Below are 19,968 nucleotides of genomic sequence, written 5' to 3'. Positions count from 1 at the left end.
GGATCAACATACGACGTAATTTCAATCGAGTTCCACAATAGATCCCTGGTAGAAAACCTTGTTCTGTTCAATGACCGAACTCTCCATCTTATGGAACAAAGAAGGGGGTACATCACCTTAGAGACAGCACTGGAGATGGAAGGCCAACTACAAATTTCTGATTACTCACGTAACAATGCAATTAGTATTCAGTCCAGGCATGTCGACTCTATCCGGCCTAACCCAGTATGACTGGCAATAGCCCAGGGACCAATTCTCGGGATTAGTTTAGCGGAACCCAGTCCGATGATTTCTGATGGACCTACTGATACAGAGTTGATTCCTGAGAGGCTCAACCCACAGCCACCAACCCCGGTCCTTGAGGAAAAAGGCATATCAATCATGACATGGAATTTAGCAGGCCTTGGGAGGAAATTAGACGACACTGACTGGTGCTCGTATATCAACACCCAAGACATATGTCTTTTTCAAGAAACATGGACTGAAGAGCTGACTACCCTAGATGGGTTTCTTTCTTTTAATGTGGCTGCTCAACCCTCCACAAAACTGACGGGTCGAGCTAAAGGAGGACTTCTGATGTTAATAAACAAAACTGTGCAGTGCACATATAAGACTCTAAAGTTTGATAGCCCAGATCTGATGGGGCTACAAATTACGTTCCAACAGGATTTCACCATAACGTTTGTCAATATTTACGCCCGCTCGGTTTCGTAAGGGGCTGAGTCCCAAGGTTTAAAACAGCTTCTTGATTTTCTGGACACCTTGCAATCAACCTCCTACCTAATAATAGCTGGGGAAGTAAACTGCACCTTTGAACCCTCTGTGATACTAACTGGTCTCACAGAGGATGAAGATCAAACATGGGGGATTGCACAGCTGACTAGTGATAATAACTGTGTTGACTCTCGTGTAGCTATCCAAATGGCATCCCTTTGTTTGAAACATGGTCTCAGGGCATGTAATGGCCGCATGCCCTCTGACCTGGATACTGCACCCACTTTTAAACGTGTTTCAATTACAAGCGTAATCGATTATTTTCTAGTGGATGTGAGACTTTGGCCCTTTCTGAATGATATGAAGGTGGATGTTAGAACCGAAAGTGACCACTATCCCTTGCTACTCTCTATGTCAGGTGATGTTTTTGGTAGGACTTTGAACAAACAAACTACCTTGGTCCCTATTCCTACCATGAACATCACATCTACGAAGGTCAGGTGGCCAAAGGTCCAGTCAAACCCCTACCTGTTACGCAAGATTTATCAGGCTTTTATAGATATCCTTGCTCCATACAGTGACCACGATTCCAATGATATCCCCTTCTTATCCATACACGAAAATATGATCATAAGATTACAACGTATATTCTATAGGAAGGTTGGGGCAAGACACCAAGGAGCTACTTCTAACACATGGTTTGACAAGTCCTGCCACACGGCCAAGAAAGGATTAAAAGGTGCCCTCATGAACGGATCCCATGGGGAAATACTATTAGCTAGACGTACTTACAAAGAATCCATCACCCGAGCAAAAAAAACCTGGGAAGATACAACTTGGCAGGGATTATTGGATGCTACTCAATCCAACAATAATAAATTGTTTTGGGAATTGTTAGGTAAACGAGAGAAAGAGGGCAGGATTGGTGTGAGAAGCCATATACAGCCAGAAAAATGGGTTGAGCATTTCTCGGGCTTATACAGGAAAATTGAGACCCCCACAATCTTAGTTACAGGGGAAGCAGGCCAAGATTATATTTCTACCCCTGATGAGCATTATGGACCAGCTCCTCTTGTAGGGGGCTCACAGGATTTTAAAAGCCACATCTGCTTTACTACCAAAGAAACAGCCAATGCTATTAGTTCTTTAAAACTTGGGAAAGCTCCAGGCCCAGACAAAATTCCGGGGGATCTCTACTCGTCTGAACCAATAGTCTGGACTTGGTATATCAATACACTCTCCAATAAAATTGCCGAAGGGGGGCAGATCCCCATGACATGGAAGGGTGCAGAAATTATCCCCATCCATAAAAAGGGTAACGTAAACCTTCCGACAAACTACAGACCAATCAGTCTAATTGATAACATCCCAAAAATATTTGCCAAGCAACTCCTAGGTAGATTAACCAATTGGGCCAAAGATCAGAACATTCTTTCCCCTCTTCAAGCTGGATTTCGACCAAGGACCAGTACAGTAGACCAGGTCTTTAGACTGGCCATTCTGTACTGGAAGTATACAGCCCTGGCTATACAACCATTATACATCGCCTTAGTCGATTTGAGATCAGCATTTGATCTGGTCCCAAGGGAAAAGTTGTGGGAGGTGCTACAAAAAATAGGGACTCCGGCCAATCTAATCCAACTTTTAAAGCGGTTGCATGAGGACACATATGCGCAGGTGAGATGGGGGAACCTAGGCGAACTAACGGACAAAATCCCCATAAATAGGGTTGTTCGCCAGGGTTGTGTGTTGGCACCATTTTTATTCTCTATTTTTATTAACGAGGTTGTACAGGTTTTAATGACGTGCCAGAATGATGACCCCACCCTATGCGCTCAAAAAATTCCAATCCTTCTTTTTGCTGACGACTCTCTTCTTATTTCTAAATCTCCCATGGGCCTTCAAACTCTTATCAATAGATTTAACTCCTTTTGTCGAGATTACGGCCTAGAGCTGAACCATAAAAAGACCAAGCTAATGGCGTTCCGCTCAGGAGTGCGGAAGAAATGTACTATCCATTTAGAAGGGAACCTCCTGGATAAGGTTTCTTCCATTGATTATTTGGGCGTAAGGATTGCTGATAATCTGAACTGGGGAGAACAGATCAATAAAAGTGTGGGTCGCCTGCAGCATGGTGCGGTGTCAATCCTGCGCTTCTACAGGGGTACGACAGCAAAAACTGTCTCCCCGGCAATTAAGATCTACATCGCCAGAGCACAGGGTGCCGCCGCATATGGAGCAGAGGTCTGGGGTTTTTCTGACTGCAACAGGCTCACTATTAGTGAGAACAGTTTTGCGAGGTCCTTGTGTGCTTGTCCTCCTAGTACTCCACTGATACCACTGTTCTTAGACTTGGGCCTGAGACGCATAGCCGATCTAATTATCTTAAGACCATTATTATATTGGATACGACTATGGACTAACCCCGAATTAGACGTTTATAAGACCTCACTCCACGACCTGCTAATGTGTTCTAACTCAACCTCTATTCCCTGGGTCAAACATGTATCCAGTTGGTTTAACAAACTCGGCCTCAGTCACTTTTGGGAGGAACCCCATAAACTAGAAAAGGCTCACTCCATTGTGCTGAAGCGCATATATTGGTCCTATGTATGCAATGATTATATTACCCACAGAACTTATGGCACTTTAACAAATCGCTTCACAGATTTTAAGTGGTATCCACAATTTGAACCATATTTAGACAATATTCCTGACATCCTCGGTAAAAGCTTATATGCCAGATTCCGTTTCGGGTCGCTGCCGTTGAAGTCATTGATGTGCAGATGGGGTACAAAAACAGATACAAGTACATGCCCAGTTTGTGGTGCAAAATCGGAAACGGTTGAACATTTTATGTTTTTTTGCCCTGCTTACTCCCTTCCCAGGTCTAAGTGGATCTGTCATATTTGCAGTGAAATGGGGATAAGAGACTGTGCCTCTGCTTTGAGGATTCTAAAAAGTCACCATTCTACGGTTTTAATACTTGCTGTTAGTAAATATTTATTAGTAGCATGGCGAATACGTAATTCCATTGTAAAGACTGTGTTTTAATCTAGAGCCCTACTTTTACTCTTTTTCTCTTATAAGAACTGTAGAAGGGGGGGTTGAAACCGTATTATGTGTATTATGTGTACTGAGAATTTTAATTACACTATGCTTTTATCCATGTTCCATAATAATTTTTATCTATGTTTTATATTACTATTATCATTATTGGTCTTATCCTTATTCTTATTATTATTGTATATTCGCTTTGATGATTGATTGATCGAATAAAGCATGTGTTTAAACACACCAGATTTTCATCACAAAAGTAACACAAACCAGAGCAAAGTATTGTTTTGGGATTTACTTTGTAGTGTAAATCCTGATTTGCATTGGAAAGTGGCCTTAAACTAGTAAAGCTTTGTGCTACCTTATGCTAATGTGCTCAATGTGTTCCTTGGATGGTACATGGGAATTCCCATCCAACCACCCAAAGATTCTGATACAAAACCCTATCTAGTAAAGAAGGTAGAAAAGAACTGCACACAAATGTACACTTCCTCAAGGCAGGTGTAAAATTTTAGAAAAGCTTTCTTTTATTTAAACCTTTCTAACTTTGCATGTGAGCTGCAATGGACAGCACACATACAAATACACACTGGGAAGCTATGACTAAGCACACTATTTTGTACTAGACGGGCACCCTTCCAGAGCAAAATGTATACCTGACATCACGGTAACACCATGCACCATGATCCACGGTTATGTGTGTGTTGGTGAAAGGTTGCCTAAAGAATGCCCATGCCGGGGGAGAGAGAAATAGTGTTACATATGCCAGATCTGGTGGTGTTCGGCTCTCTACCTTTCACACACCACAATGCAGCAACTTAGTAAATCTTCCCCTTTGTTTTTACAAACATTTGTCCAACAAGAGATAGAACAAACTCACGCCAAAGACTGTACCCTCTGCGGCTGGTGGCAATTAGCAAATGGGTCTCCGTAGAGTTGGGTGTGTTGGTCAAGTAGCTCCTGGGGCTAATGGTGAGGGCTAATGTCGAACTGTTAACAACTACCTAAAATGAAAAGCAGGAATTGGGTTTAAAAGTGGGGTCTTTCAGGTGCTAAGATCGATGGAGATGCTGCAGCCACCTTAAAATAGGTGATCATTATTCTTACCTCTCTGTAAGTCCTCAGCATCCCAGGAATGTCATAAAAAACAGTAGCTTTCCCAGGACGCTTGGCCACAGCTGCCCCAGATATGGTGTCAACATCCATGATGTCACTGGTAGAGATGTGCCACAACCCAGGCTCACCTACAAAATAGGACAATACAAGAACTGAGGTTACCCACAACTAGGCATGCATTGATATGCCCAAGAATACATGGAAAATAAACTCTGTTCCTAACTCTAGCCATAAAGTAATCCTACTGTTTATCAAGCAGGGTATATCGATGAGCCACCCTCTGCGTCTGCAAAATGCATCAACGTGGCTCGTTCTATGCCCATAACATGCTCCTAAATGTGCCAGTAACACAGACCCAACTCTAAATATTGTGTGTCCTTGCCGCAATTAAGCCTATTCATTAGTTTTGGAGAATGTACATTTCTGTGTGTCCTTTTGCTTTCTGTGTTGCATGCTTGTAGTCTCCTGCGTCCTCTCCCTGCACTATAGTGTTGTGCACAATATAATATGATATGTTAAACTGGTGGGTAGTTTACTAGGTATTGCATCTAATGAAACTCGCTGGGAGGAAGTGCCACACTGGAAGGGAAGACCTAACCCTCATACAGAAAATCGCTAAACAAAATGTAAATGTCAGTAGTTTCAATTAAACTTCTTTAACAGCATCAGCAACTTTCATTGTTTTTACCTGCTTGGACTGTGAGCTCTATGGGTATCCAAGGTTTCTAGGTACTATTTGGGCATTTCCTTGACCATTTCAGTACTCCCATAAATGTACAAATGCCTCCATGGGGAAGCCGCATTTGCAATTTGGTGATTTCTTTGTGACTCCCATGGAAATGAACATGCCCTGATACATAAAGAAACTAAAGATAAAATCAGGGATCTTGCCAATGACAGCAATTTCACATCAGTAATGCTACACCAAGGATCATGGTCATAGGGGGGCAAAGTTACAATGGTTTGATATCTATGAATGTCCCAAGATACATGGGGCACTCTAATATTGACTTTGCATGCACCATGGAGTATGAAGTATGAATGCCTGCTCACTAAATTGCTCTCCATGATTGGGTGACGTCCTTTTTCTCCTTGGCTTGGCCGCCCTTCACCAGGTGCAACAGGTCAGCATCCTTAAGATTACATACTTTCTATCACCCTATGTTGTTTCTGCTATCAAAGAAAGAGCAGATCCTTGTACAAAAACCCCTGTAACACTAACTTCAAATATCCACAGTGATTCAGCCTCTAGCGCTGACATCTCCTTGTTCCCAGGTTTTTGGAGCCTGACTTCACCTTCAGCCTGTATACTGATATGCTTTTGGATTACTTGCAATGTGATGATGGATAAGGATTGTCATGAGGCTTTTCAATGCTGCCTTCTTGCAGACGTGGGTTTGGATTCTCTAAAATTGGGTATTTTGGTATTTGGATTGGACACAGGGATGCTGCATTCCTTCTTTCCACTCGCTGATGCTTTAAGTCTGGATATTCAGGAATCACATTTTCTTAAATTAGTGAAAGCATTTTTTAAAGTATTTATTTAAGAAAATGTCAACGCTGGTAAGAAGGATTTGAATTGATGATTAGGATTCTAAAACTGTAAAATCACAATTGCAGTTGCAATTTTTATAAATGCTTTTTGTAAGAAAATGTGTTTTTCAAATAATATGTTGCACTATAATGTGTTCACACTAAATTGATGTTTATGTGGCATCTGTGCCTCAATAAACATATTTTATTTTATGCATACATACATTTCAAGAATATTTTTTACTTGAATAAAGTGGTGCAGGCAACTAAATAAAAGTGTTATAGACACATTCATATTTTATTAATACGGAGGCAGGTCAAGATCACACATTAATGTCAAGAAGGTAAAAGCATTTATGAGTCGATTCACAAAGGAAAACGTAGATTTTTGGTCTAAACTTAAACCAAAAGTCTAAGTTTATGACTATGGGAATTCACAAAGGGCATTTACGAGCACTATCTTTATGTCCAGTCTACTTCTTGAATGTGGTATTATTTTTTTAATCTGAAAAGGAGAGCCAGTGGGACCAATTTGTAGGAGGAATTTTGGAGTTCATAAAGTAGTACTCTGGAAGTACTTCTTCCTCTCCTGAAAATACACTTCACAAACTTATGGGTCGAGATCTCCACCTCTGCAAACTCTCATAAGTTCAGAAATCTCCAAACTGGTGGCGGAAATCGCCACACACGTAGGTATAAGTTTTAGTAGTAAAGGTGAGAGGAACAATAGGTAGGAGAGTGGTGAGAAAACAGGGGGTATTTTCTACTAAAGCAGTGAGGGTAAGTGAAACATAAGAGGTGTTTAGGGAAGGACATGCTAACACAAAACACACACTCACTTATGAGTAAAACAATTACAATTCACAAAATACACTTCTAACTTTACTACAACCATAACAGTGTCAAAACAGGCTTAATAATATGCTAGTCCGGCCTTGGAGTAAGTTTAAGCACAACACATGGTCAACTACTAGTATTGTAACACACTCTCAAACAAAACACTGTAGTCACGAATTAAACTACCACCCTTGCTTAGGGCTACTTTTCTCTCTCCAATGTTATTTTGATGGGGTGTGTGCATGATCCAACATAGAGATGTAAGACACTGTTGTGTCTGTGACCAAGCCCAGATGCATTAATGCTGCAAATATGCAACAAATGTAGGGTTATACAGACATGCAAGGAGGAGTAATTTCTTACTGCTACAAGGTAATGTCCCCAAACACCAGACCAAGATCTGCCAATTTATTTTTACAAGCTTAAGAGGGTGCTCCTATGTTGGGGTCATTCGCCTGCATTCTATCCAAGCCGGGATCCCATATCAGGTTGAAATTGCCTCCAATTATAGGGTGTGCTTAAGTCTTGTTGGGTAATTTCCTTTTTAGTGCTCGTAACAATGTCGCCTAGTCAGTGGTGTATGCATATAGATTGATGAAGGTACACAATTGATTGTGCCAGTTGATTTAGAGCTTTACATATTCACTCTCTTGAACTCTTAACATGTATCACTTCACTACATACATGGGTTTTGTGAGGATTGCTACTCCTGCTGTCTTTGTGTTAGTTAACGTGCAGAATTGGTGAGTGCAATATTTGTGAAAAATACTGAATAGGTCCTTCTACATAAGACTGGTCTCTTCAAAGAAGATCACACCTGGGTCTATATCTGGCTTCTTTTCTTTGAGGAGTTTCTCCTCGCATTTAGGGATAACAGTTCAAGTGGTGTAACAGGTGTTTTGTGTTACCTGTTACTTTCCTGGTTTTTAATTGCTCAAGTTCGAAATATGGTACCTAGAACCCTCCCAACATATTCCTGACAACAGCCAACTGGGCCAACTCTTCATCTCTACTATTCCTGGCCATTCCCTTCCCTTCCCTCTTAGGGGGAACAAGACCACCTTTTTTCTTTTCCACTTTTACCAGAAATGTTAATTTCAAGTGGAATACTGGCCAGTGTCAATGACTATATTAATGCCCCCTTCACCAGACCTGAACTCCTGCGCTAAGTCCACTTCAAATGGCCATTCAGACCCAGTTACTTTCTCCTGTATATTCCCACTTCCTCTTTTGTCTGATCTGGGTTACTCATTGTTCTTCTTTGCTCCCTAATTAATCTGCTTTGTCATCATTATTTGGATGGCTTCCTTGTATTTTGTTTGAATTTTTCAAATGCTGCAGTATGTCTACTTCAGCCTCTGCCCATTCCACTCTTGAGGGCTTATTAGCTGATATTGTTGAGCACGTTGGACACCAAATTGGTCTCTAGTTCTTTCTCCCTTTGCATGGAATTCCTGGCCTTTTCTTGGTGTATCCCTCTACTTCCTCAGACCTAGAACATTTTGTGCTCTGATAGGGAAAGTATCACTTTTCTTCAGCCTTTCTGTTTGAAGGGGATGCAAAACGGGTGACTTCATTGGTACCGGACCTGTTGTTAACACTGGGTGGAACTCCTCGTGGAGTGCTACCAGGTAAAGTTTGTGTTACAAATGTATTTTATTCCTTTTGTAAATAATTTTGCCTTGCTTGTTTCACTATGGGTAACTTACACTTGAGGGCCATTTTTTAAAGATGATTATTATGAAACTTTCCTTGACGAATGTTAATCTTATTTCACACTATATTTTAGGGGGGGTTTATAATTGTCATTTAACAATCAGACACAAAACGACTCTAATGTGACAGACAGTTGATGAGAATCCACTAGTAATAAAAAGCATGGTTTTTACAACAGTTTTACCAGTCAACTTTCTATTATTACTTACAGTATGAAGGCACTTTAATTGGAAATCCTTATATCACAATTGCTGATTTTTATTGTCTCTAACTTGTATTTCTATGTGAACTTACTAATGCCTTTTTACAATAATAAGATGGCCTGACTGATTCAGGTTACTCCTTTTTTATTCTAAAAATGATGTATATGGATTTGTATGAGTTTATCTTATAAATTAATTAATTAATATGTTTTAATGTTTTAAAAAGTAGTACCAATTTAATTTGAGGAGGTAATGTATTGCAACTCTTTACTTTATCAGTTCTATGTTAATACCAATTATTGTACATCATTTTACATTTACATTGTACTTTAAAATTATTACATTTTTTCAATGTTTCAAAAAATAATAGACTTTAATATGTGTACCTATATTTTACCCTGTAGAGATATGTGTTCCTTTAAAGTTATAAAAGTGGCTGTAAGAGGCTCTGCACTGACATTTTAGAGGGTGTGGAGACTCTTAGGTCTACACCTAGGTTTTCCTCTCCACTCGGAAATGGTGGTTAGAAAAAAATGGAGATATATACCTGGGTGTAGGAGTAGATCTATTCCTGTAACTTTTCCTTTGTGAATCAGCAACTATACCTCTTTATATCTAAATGCACCAGCAGATTACAAATGTTACAAAACATTTTAAAACTCCCCAAAGTTTGTATGGTGACATAGCAAAAGGAATGTCTGCCTTCTTGCCAAGATGTTAGACCGGGGCTTAGCAAGTGAGACACTGCCAGTGCAGTGAGGTGGTGAATTGCTGAGGCCTCACTGCACAACTCCCCAGTATGTATCTATGTAAGGAGATATGGTTAACCAGTGGCTCCAAAGGTGTAACATGTGGACAGTTGTTTGCACTTAAGTATTCACATGTGAACATTCTACATACATATTGCTATACATCAATTATTCTTTATCCCCAACAGCCCATGTTGTGGGGTGAAGTGAATGGTGATATGCATGGACTAGACTAGAGTAAACATATAAAGTCCTTTTACATGAAAAATCAACACATGATATGCCATTTGACATACAGGATAATTTTACTTCATACGTGTGTATGCAAGAGAATATGCACTTTTCTGTGCCAAGAAAACATACTATAATATTTTATACTCACCATCCTTGTTAACGAGTGGAGTGGTGAAACAAATCACATCTCCTACTGCTACTGGTTCCAGAAGGTTTGGTGTGATTGCATGCTCCACGGGCAGAGGGATGTAATCAGCCAGACCTGGGTGCTTCTGGTCCCAGATACCCAGCAAAGTGACACCACGGTTCACAGCCTGGGCAGCATAAGTATAATTCTTTTTGCCTGGTCCAATCAGCAAAAGATCATCCCTGAGAAAATGAGATACAAATTAATCACAGGTTGCATCTTCATTACTGCGTTACAGTACGAACGCATGTGAGTTGGCATCACATCTGGCAGAACATGTGCTATCTTACTTAGTAATCTCATGTAAGAAGGGGATAGGAGTAGCATAAATATGGCAACATCTTAATCATAAATAGATGACAGTGTTTTTAGGATTATACACCCTTAGAAGTGCCACACAAACATGAGACAGAAATAAAGCCTCTTGTAGAGATGGCTAAAGAGAAAAACCCGTAAAACCAACTCACAATCAACAGTGGTGATCTGCTTATCCTGGCAGGCAGAAAGGATTGCCCTATTACAACTGTGAGTGCTGCCACGGGGGAATCACATATAGAGAATGAATATCACCTTTGGACCCTTTCAATCGTTAAACTCTTTCTTTGCCCTAAGGGTATTCTTTCACTCCATCTAATGGTTAAAGTCCTTTCTTCAGAACAGATCTCTTCTGGTCGGATCGCTCACCAGCGCTATTTAACATCAACATGCAACCATTGGGTGAAGTCTCAGCCTGTGACTCAGGCCTCCACTTCTTTGCCGATGACACTGAGTTGTATAATGGCTTCTTGGACAATGGTACATCCAAGTAGAACACACCTCTGCCACCCTTAACTTTATCCAGTTGTGGATGAATAGCAAACAAGCTGTGCTTGAAGATGATTGAGAGAGTTCCTCACATTAAGGCCCATGGGGGGCCTTATCAACCTCAGCTCCTCGTGCATGATGTAAGCACAGTGTTGTGATCAAGGATGTCATTTCAAAGTCTCCTTGATGTTATCAATGCTGACATTGAATATGTCATGAGTGATGTAAAATGTGACGTAATAAGCAGTTCATGGCGAGAACATGAGTTACAGTTACTGTAATTTCAATTATTACTAGTTATTGTCAGTGTTTTTTAAGTTTGAAAGTTACACTTTTACTGCCATTTTCACCTATCACATCTCTTAAAAATGTTTTTTTCACTGAATTGCTAGGGCTTTTAATGTAAAGTGAGATGTTATAATCATACCTAACTATAACATTGCTTTAACCTCTGTTAAAGAAACTCTGCTCAATTCATATTCATGGGTGCCATGGTCCCTGGTTCTCTGAACGGGAGGATGGGCTACTTTGGAGCCTAGGCATTCCTCATCCCTGGATTTGCCACCAGTGTGATAGGGATGCATCATATACGACTAAGGGACATTTTGGAGCTTCATTATTTTTCCTGACAGCGAACCTAATCCCCACATAATATTCTTGATATCTTAATCAAACTGAGATGCAGCACTATTCCTAGTTGCGCCAGTTAATGCAACACGATTCACTGCAACCATTCCCCAGGTCACTGTTTGTCCTGATGAGAACCTAATATCTCTTACAAGGGTCAAAACGTCGTTGACAATCAAGACAGACCTTGTGTTTCACTTATTCCATAGATGAACTGCTCTATGGATATATTTGTTTGAAAAAATTATATGAAGGCTGTCTGGATGTCTATATGTTCACCCACCAATGATTTTTAAAACAATAGTGAATTGTGTTTATTTTATATTTTTTGTGGTGTCTTTTCTGCACTTGAGGAGCACTTTTTTCATCATGTACCAATTCTTTGTAGATTTATTCAGCCGCAGGAATCCCAGCATCATTGTAAAAGTATTTTTTTAACGAGTTTCATGTGAATGTGTGCTCCTTCAGATGGTCCCACGTATGGCACCCAAGAACAGTAGCAAATGTTGGAGGCCTCGGGGGGAGGTACAAAGCACCCGGAGCCTCATCGGCTCCCTGCACACAAGAGCCAGCTATACTTTTTTTTTTTTTAATGGATGACCCTGTCCCACCTGGGGCACACAGCAAATTTAAATCTTTGAGGGCTGCAAGGGTAGGATCATGGTGGAAGATGCCCATATGGCTCTCAATCAGTACCCATCCAGGGTGCAGGAGGGAGACGGCAATCTTTTTTTTGTTGTTAGTGTGGTTGCCCCAGTCCTAGCCAATGCCCTCCCAACATTTAAAACTCTTGCATCGACGATGGGAGGCCCATAGCCCTTATAGCCATGCAGGCTTCCCTGCCAGTACCCGTCATACGTGCCGACGGAGCCAGCTCCATTGATTTTCTCCAGCCGGGCGGGAGCAGCTTTTATTTCTGCTCCTGCTGGTTGAGAGAAAATCTGAATTCCCTTCCTGGGAGATCGCAGGCAGGGACTGAAATTTCGGATCCTTGCCAACGCTTCCTCAGGCCGGGAACAGCACAATGTTCCAAGGGATGGTGTCCACTGAACACTGCCTGCCATCAGGCTCTGACGCTTAGGGTCCCCTTACCTTTGTATCCAAGGAATAGCTTGGGGGTGGGGGCTGGATGCCCCGCCTCTTTAAAAAAAAAAACAATAACAGAGTCCCTGGGGGATGAGGTCACTGAGACCACGAAATGTCTTGATTAGTGGGGACACTTGTCCCATACTTTCCTTCAAAGCAAGTCTATTGGAAAAGGCAGCTATATACATAGACTATAGATTATTTCCTTTTATAAAGGACTTCAGTCCCTCTGTAAAATACAATAAAGATTTTTTGTGCAAGTTTGATGGTATCAAATGGATAATGGATTTCTTAAAGATAACTCTTGATATAATATTGATATAACAAGTTTGCATATGAGTATCACACATAAAGATGGCACCTGAGTAATTAAATATTTCATAAAAAGTAGATCACTCAAACCACTGTATGATTTTAGAGCTAATTAAGTATTGTCTCAATGAGAATATTGTTTTGTTTGGAGTACAGTATTACAGACAGAAGCAAGAGACTGCCATGGAAACCTCCTTTGCCTCCTGTTATGCAAATTGTTTGTATGCTGGTAGGAGAGGCAGTTGGCCTGTGCAGATCTTTACAGCCACGGATTAGATTGCCTGATTATACACGTATGTTACATGGATGATCTATTTACTGTCTGGAAAGAAGAGCACAAACTAGCAGAGCAGTACACCTTCATGCTTAATCAGAATAACCTGAATATGCTTTTCACTAGCCATATGAGCAAGCATGAAGTTAATTTTTTAGAACTGACCCTATCTGTCTGTAATAACACCATACAAAGACTCTGTTTAGGAAACCCACAACAGGGAACAGTATCTTTCATGGAGATAGTAGCCAGCCATGAAATCTGAAGGGAAGGATCCCATATGGGGAGTTACTGCATGCAAAGCACAATTGCAGCACTATTGAAGACTTTGAGAAAATCCAAGGGAAGGTGACTACAAAATTCAGGATGAGAGAGGGTCCCATCTCCGTACTTGAGACTACCAAGTAGAGAGTTAACATTTACACCAAGAATTATTGGTCGTCAGTAGGTAGTTTTAGTTGGAACCTAGTTTCCATAGGAAAAGCATTTTTTATTTTGCTAATAATGTTGGTGCCATTTGACCTGCTGTCTGTAAAGTTTTGTGTTGATTCCTTAAGCGCAGGCTGAGAAAAAAGGGTGGGGGGGACACATTTTCCCCAAACAAGTTTCCAGACAAGACTACAGCCCGAACCACTGAACGGAATTACACCAAATTTGGTTGAAACCAAAATGTCTGTCCAGAAAGATCTCTTTGTAATTCGTAACAAATCTGATTAGTAGTTTTGGAGTTATTAAGGTAAAAAGATTTACGCATATACATAGACGCGGCTCCACCGCAGATCCACTGCAATGGATCCGACGAACCACACACTAACAGCAATGCTATGATTGGCTGCCCACAACCTAACAGGAAAGTCACAGCCGCCATTTGTGTATCTGGACACAGCTCCTGGGGGAGACACGGGGGGAGGAGAAGCAAAAATAAAATATGGTATAAGGGGTCAGGAAAGAGGTATCCTGACTGCATGGGACTGATGGAGGGGTCTGTAAGGGACCCATCATGGGATAGAAATTGCCCCAAAATATTTTTGGGGGTGCAGTGCCCATGGCCCTGTGGATTCTCCGTGGCACTCAGTGGGTCCCCAAGTGAATCTGAGAGGGATCTGTGGATCCAGAGCCCAATTAAATAAAAAATACACTCACTCACAGACCCATTCACTCACACACACATACAACCACTCACACACCCAGTCACAATCCATACAGCCACTCAGACACCCACTCAGACACCCATTCACACACTCACACACCCACTAAACCACTACCACACCCACTTACAGGCCCACACAGACACTTACACATCCACGGGCACACCCATTCACACACACACAAAGACTCACAGACCAACAAAACCACTATGGCACCCACTCACACACCCACTCACACACACCCACTCAGTCCGACAAAACTACTAACACACCCGCTCACAGACTCATACAGCCACTCTCACATCTATATTGTCACTGACACATCCACTCAGAGACCCAGAGAACAACTCACACAGCACTCACCAACCCACACAGGCACTCACACACTCGCACAGCTACGTACACACCCATACAGCCACTTACACACCTATTCACAAACCCACACGGGCACTTACAAAACCAATCACACACCCACACATCAACATCAGATCTGCAGATCCATTGCAGACCCTATGTAATAGGCAGACCCCTTGTTTGGCCGGGGATCTGCAGCAGATTCGAGTGAACGATTTAAAAAAGAGAAACAGTGTTTGGGAAAGTGGGTGGCTCTGAAAAGAGCCTTTGTGATTATGCGTAGATGATAATTACACATAGAACAGGATGCAAGCTTTTAGGTTGTTGAGGATCACCCTGTTGCCTCCGTTTGTGAAATGGACTCCGTATTTTCTATATATTCCGTCCATATTGAAGCGTAAGTTGTTATGGCATATAGATCCCATGTTGTGGTCTCAAAGGAATGCAGAAACTGTTTTATTGACATGTTTTCTGGATTTCTCTATCTGCGGACAAAATTCTGTGACCACTGCCACTTCTGTCTTTGGCAGATGTTGGAGAACACCAAGGCAGTATGTGGGAAAAGTGTAATTAATTTACCAAAGGTATCCTTCATTAGGGTGTCCAATCCTACCCTAGTAATTCTGCCTAGGTCATTACCACCACAGTGCACAATCATAAGGTCTGGGTGTTAGCAATCCACAATGCATTCAACCAAGGGCAGCAACTGATATCACTTAACCCTATCTGGTCAATCCAAGTAATGCCTACATTAGGTAAACCTAGGTCCCTGTGAATGCCACTCTTTCTAGCACTTTCTCTGGCCCCAAACTATCGCCCAAAATCCAGACTCTGGCTATTTTGGAGACAAGCAGGAGTAGCACACATGAAGAGGCTGCAGTACAATGAGGCAGTTTTGAAAATGAAAAGCAGATAAATGGACGGCAGCAAGTAAAAAATAAAAAGAGCATTTTGGTTGGATGGTGGAGATGTGCAGGGACCTAAAATTAAGTAGTGACTTAAAAAAAAGTAACTAACTTTTTGATTGGCTTTGGAAAAAAGAAAAAAAAAAGAAATGTTGCTTAGGGTATGCTTGGAATTACAAACAGTTAACCACACCTGCTACAGTTAAGATAAAGCTTGTATGCTGTTGAGAGAACGTTTTGTCAACTTTTGACCTACTGGTAGGCACAGAATATTGGAAACATGGTTGCTATGGAAACAGAGCTAAAAGAGCGTGGAGGGAAGGGAACAAAACAGAGTGCAGTGTGTGTAAAATTGAAAAGCAGATTGGGGTATAAAACATTCTTAGTAGGGAGTGCATGCCTTGTAATTGACACTGTTTTACAAAGTACAATATAAATGAAAAGCATAAAGGGTTAAAGGAAGTCTGTGATTTGATAATACAACTATATGAGTGACAGCACAGTGAGAAGGACAGCCATAACTGGTACGTTTCTGCTGAGGGTGGAGAAGGATTGCCATATTTCTGACTTGAGATTTGAAGAGTAAAACAACTATTAACAGTAGAGTTTTTATAGGTATGTGAATTAGGTTGTACTATAAAAAGTATCTTTAAAAAAAACCTATGAGTGCCTATAAGCTGAAAGAAAATATGCAGCTTCTAGACCCTACAGTATAAGACAAAATAGAATGGAGGTTAGATGAGATAACCACATGATTACCAATGACATAAAAAATAGTGAGCAACAAATGAGGAAGAGGAATTACTATGCTGAAAATATATTTGTCTTATTAAGCCGGTTTGAATGAATGTGTTTGAAGTTAGATGTGGTGTTTGTTTATAGTATATATTAATTTAATAGCATGAAATGTGCACCCACTCACACAGTCAGGCAGGCACTTACACATCAAGTTACACTCCCACAAAAGCACTTATGTACCCACTTGCTATATAGACAAATAGTGTCGGCCACACTCAGTCACGCACCCATTTACTCACTTACACATCTACTAACATAATCATTCACACACCCATGCAGGCATTGTCACACCGACTCAGGCGCCTGTACAGCCATTCATATACTCAGTTACGCAAACATTTACACACCCATACACCCATTTATTCATCCAGTCACCCACCCATACTGCTACTCACATACCTATTTACAAAAGCATAGAACTATTCACACACCCAGTCAGGAGGTGACAGAGGCACTTACACGTCCACTCACACATCCGCATAGCACTTATGTATCCATCACTAACAGAGCCTCTTGCACACACAGTTACACACCCAAACACCCACTAACACAGCCAGTTACCAATACATACACCCACTTACATGCCCATTTAGACACCCATACAGTCACTAACATATCCAGTCACACACCCACACAGCTACTTACACATCCAGTGACACACCCATAGAGGCACTAATACATTTACTCATGTATCACCTCAACCGCTGACATATCCAGTTACCCACCCGTGAAGCCACTCATAAACCTATTTATACACCCATACTCAGACACTTACACAGCCTGTTACACACTGACATTACCACGTATGTAGCTACTCACTTGCTTATACAATGTAATGTAATAGTACGTAATGTAAATATAAATGTATTCTATATTTGATTTTCAGATATCTACTTGTGTTTAAGGAGGAATGGAAGATGGAAGGGTGAGGTGAAAACAATTAAGAATTGTGTTTGCTGACAAAAACCATAAACTGACCAACAGGTGACATTTTTAGTGCAAATGGCATATGGCATTTGCTACGAGTGACCATGTCTTCCAGGTTTGGTGAAACAACAGGGATGGTAACCATCTGGTCAAGAGGTAAGGGTCCCCAAGATGGTTCAGCTGCTGATGATGATGCACCACCTTGCCTCTCATCATCTTGTGATATGTCCCCCTTGTATGATTCTCAGGTATTTCCAAACAGAGGATGTTCTCATAGACAAAACATCTATTTACAAATGTGCAATTGCAAACGTGGGCTGCCTTTCCCCATTGTAGAACTGTATTGTGTATACAATTCAGAATTGGTCAAATGCTGAAATAACAATGGAATTCTCTCTAGTAAAGACAGAAACTGGCTACTGGTACAGCTTTCTGTGCATAATATAGGCCATGTATATGAAACTTTAAAAATACTAGTATGAGTGCAGATTTAATATTTTGCCTCTTGCAAATACCTTTTTGTATGTATTGACTGAGTGCTCTTAATCAAAACCTGCATATGTCCTTAAGTTAGCAGCTATTGCCTAAAGCATACGGTAGCATTTCTTGCTATGGGGCAACTAATCTCCAGTCAGTGTCAAAGTGGAAGTGTTACTTACTCTCATAGTACTCCTGAAATCCGGGAGGAAGTAAGGGATATTCATGGCTTAATTCACAAATTTAGTAGTAAGCAGGGAGTATGCCCAAAAAAACCTCACAACTAAAACATTCTGAATCTGTCCTCAGTCTTCAGGTCCACCTCCCAGCAGCCATCTTCCCAGACACAATAACATATTTGATAGTCTACTGATAGCCCACAGAAAAGAAGCACTAATCTGCTGGGCTTATTGATACAAGGCCTTACCTGTTCATGGCTAAGTGAAGGCGCGTGTTCTGAGCATGAAACATTTCTCCAATGCTGTCATAGAAGTGAATTGTGAGGGTTAGAGCCATGCCCAGAGGAAAAGCTGTCAAGAGAGCCCCACTGACTGTGTGCAATTTTGGACTAGTGCTGATTCTCAGGTAGGACACTGGTGCCACCTACATGAAGCAAAGAAAGAAACACCCTTATGGTAGAGGCCACTGAAGTTTCATCTGTGCATACGATTCTTTGCATTTTAGTAATACACTTCCAGGAAATGTAAAGTTTTTTTCATTACTGCCTACCTCTAAGCAAAGCCTATGTGTGCCGGGGCACAAAATGAAGTGATAGAAAAATCAGGTCATAACAATGCACTGGAAAGGAATTCCAGAAGTGGTTCTAGAGCTGGATATCAGTTCTCCTAACAGTTTTGCATTCAATTTAGGGAGTGTCTGAAAATATTTACGCCAGGTGTGGCAAAGAAGGGTGATTCTTTGTCAACATTTAAAAAATGAATGTCATTTTCAAACAAATTAAATGATGCAATCGCTCACCACTAGCTGCTTGGCAATGGCTTTGCTCTTAGGTTTCCCCCACCGCAACTGAACATACTGAAGGTTACCTGATGAATATAGTTTTCCTGTCGAAGAACTGTAGCAGTTCAATGCAGTAGCTATATCTGAAAATAGTGCTAACTACACTGTCTGGAAGAATGGAATATCCATTGGAAGAATGACCTGTGCATAACACTCAAGGGAGCTGGGATATATGAATACAGCCATGTGGCTCAAGCTGGAAGGCCTTCCATGGGAATACCACCTTGCCTGCTGCAAGGTGATGGGTGTCTCTCAAACAGAGAAGAGTTTGAAGCTAGGTCCACATAGCCCTCAATAAGCCACCAAGCACACCTCATGCAATACTTGAGAACCAAAGCTCCATGAAAAATTATACGGATGAACAAGCAGCTATTGGAGAGAATAAACAGGTCCAACATGAGGAAAGAGAAGGTTAGAAGATCAAAATCTGGCCTGCATCCCCTGGGAAAACTATTATAAAGTATTTGTGCACAGTTCTACGAAGGGGCACTGTACATCTAAAATATCACTTTCTACAGCTTACTACATCCCACTTATAATAAAGACCAATTCTTTAAAAATGCTTACCTTTCACCATACTTTGTATGTAAGTTTTGATAATGATTGTTAACTGTGTTCTCAAAAAACTGCTCTATCATATATTATCTTTAATTTATATTTCGTTTTTTTGTGGAATCAAATTTGTAATTAACATTGCTTCTTTAAAAACATCTGCCTGCTCTTAATAAGAATTAGCTAGTTCATTATTTACTTAATAGACATTAGTGCGGATGTCCATATCCTGAAAATTGCTCTCCTTAAAGGTGGCAACATAATTCTAGGATGCAATACATTTGCCATTCTAGTCTATTCAAGCATATTCAGATAGCAAAAACAAGAATATATCGCAT

At 40.9% G+C, this 19,968-nt stretch overlaps 1 protein-coding gene across 1 annotated transcript in view; it reads right to left on the bottom strand.

Moving 5' to 3' along the window:
- Window positions 1–19,968, bottom strand: part of NUP210L (nucleoporin 210 like) — a 201,320-nt gene that overhangs the window by 23,672 nt on the left and 157,680 nt on the right. Inside the window, exons 34-37 of the mRNA XM_069216017.1 lie at window positions 18,486–18,661; window positions 10,308–10,528; window positions 4,879–5,015; window positions 4,652–4,775 (exon numbers count right to left, since the gene is read on the bottom strand). Coding sequence (XP_069072118.1) covers window positions 4,652–4,775; window positions 4,879–5,015; window positions 10,308–10,528; window positions 18,486–18,661 — 658 coding nt within the window. The remainder of the gene's footprint in view (window positions 1–4,651; window positions 4,776–4,878; window positions 5,016–10,307; window positions 10,529–18,485; window positions 18,662–19,968) is intronic.

Source organism: Pleurodeles waltl, chromosome 12 (genome assembly GCF_031143425.1).
Source record: "Pleurodeles waltl isolate 20211129_DDA chromosome 12, aPleWal1.hap1.20221129, whole genome shotgun sequence".
NCBI lineage: Eukaryota > Metazoa > Chordata > Amphibia > Caudata > Salamandridae > Pleurodeles > Pleurodeles waltl.
Note: the sequence above shows the minus strand (reverse complement) of the source record. Positions and strands in the feature narration are given on the sequence as shown.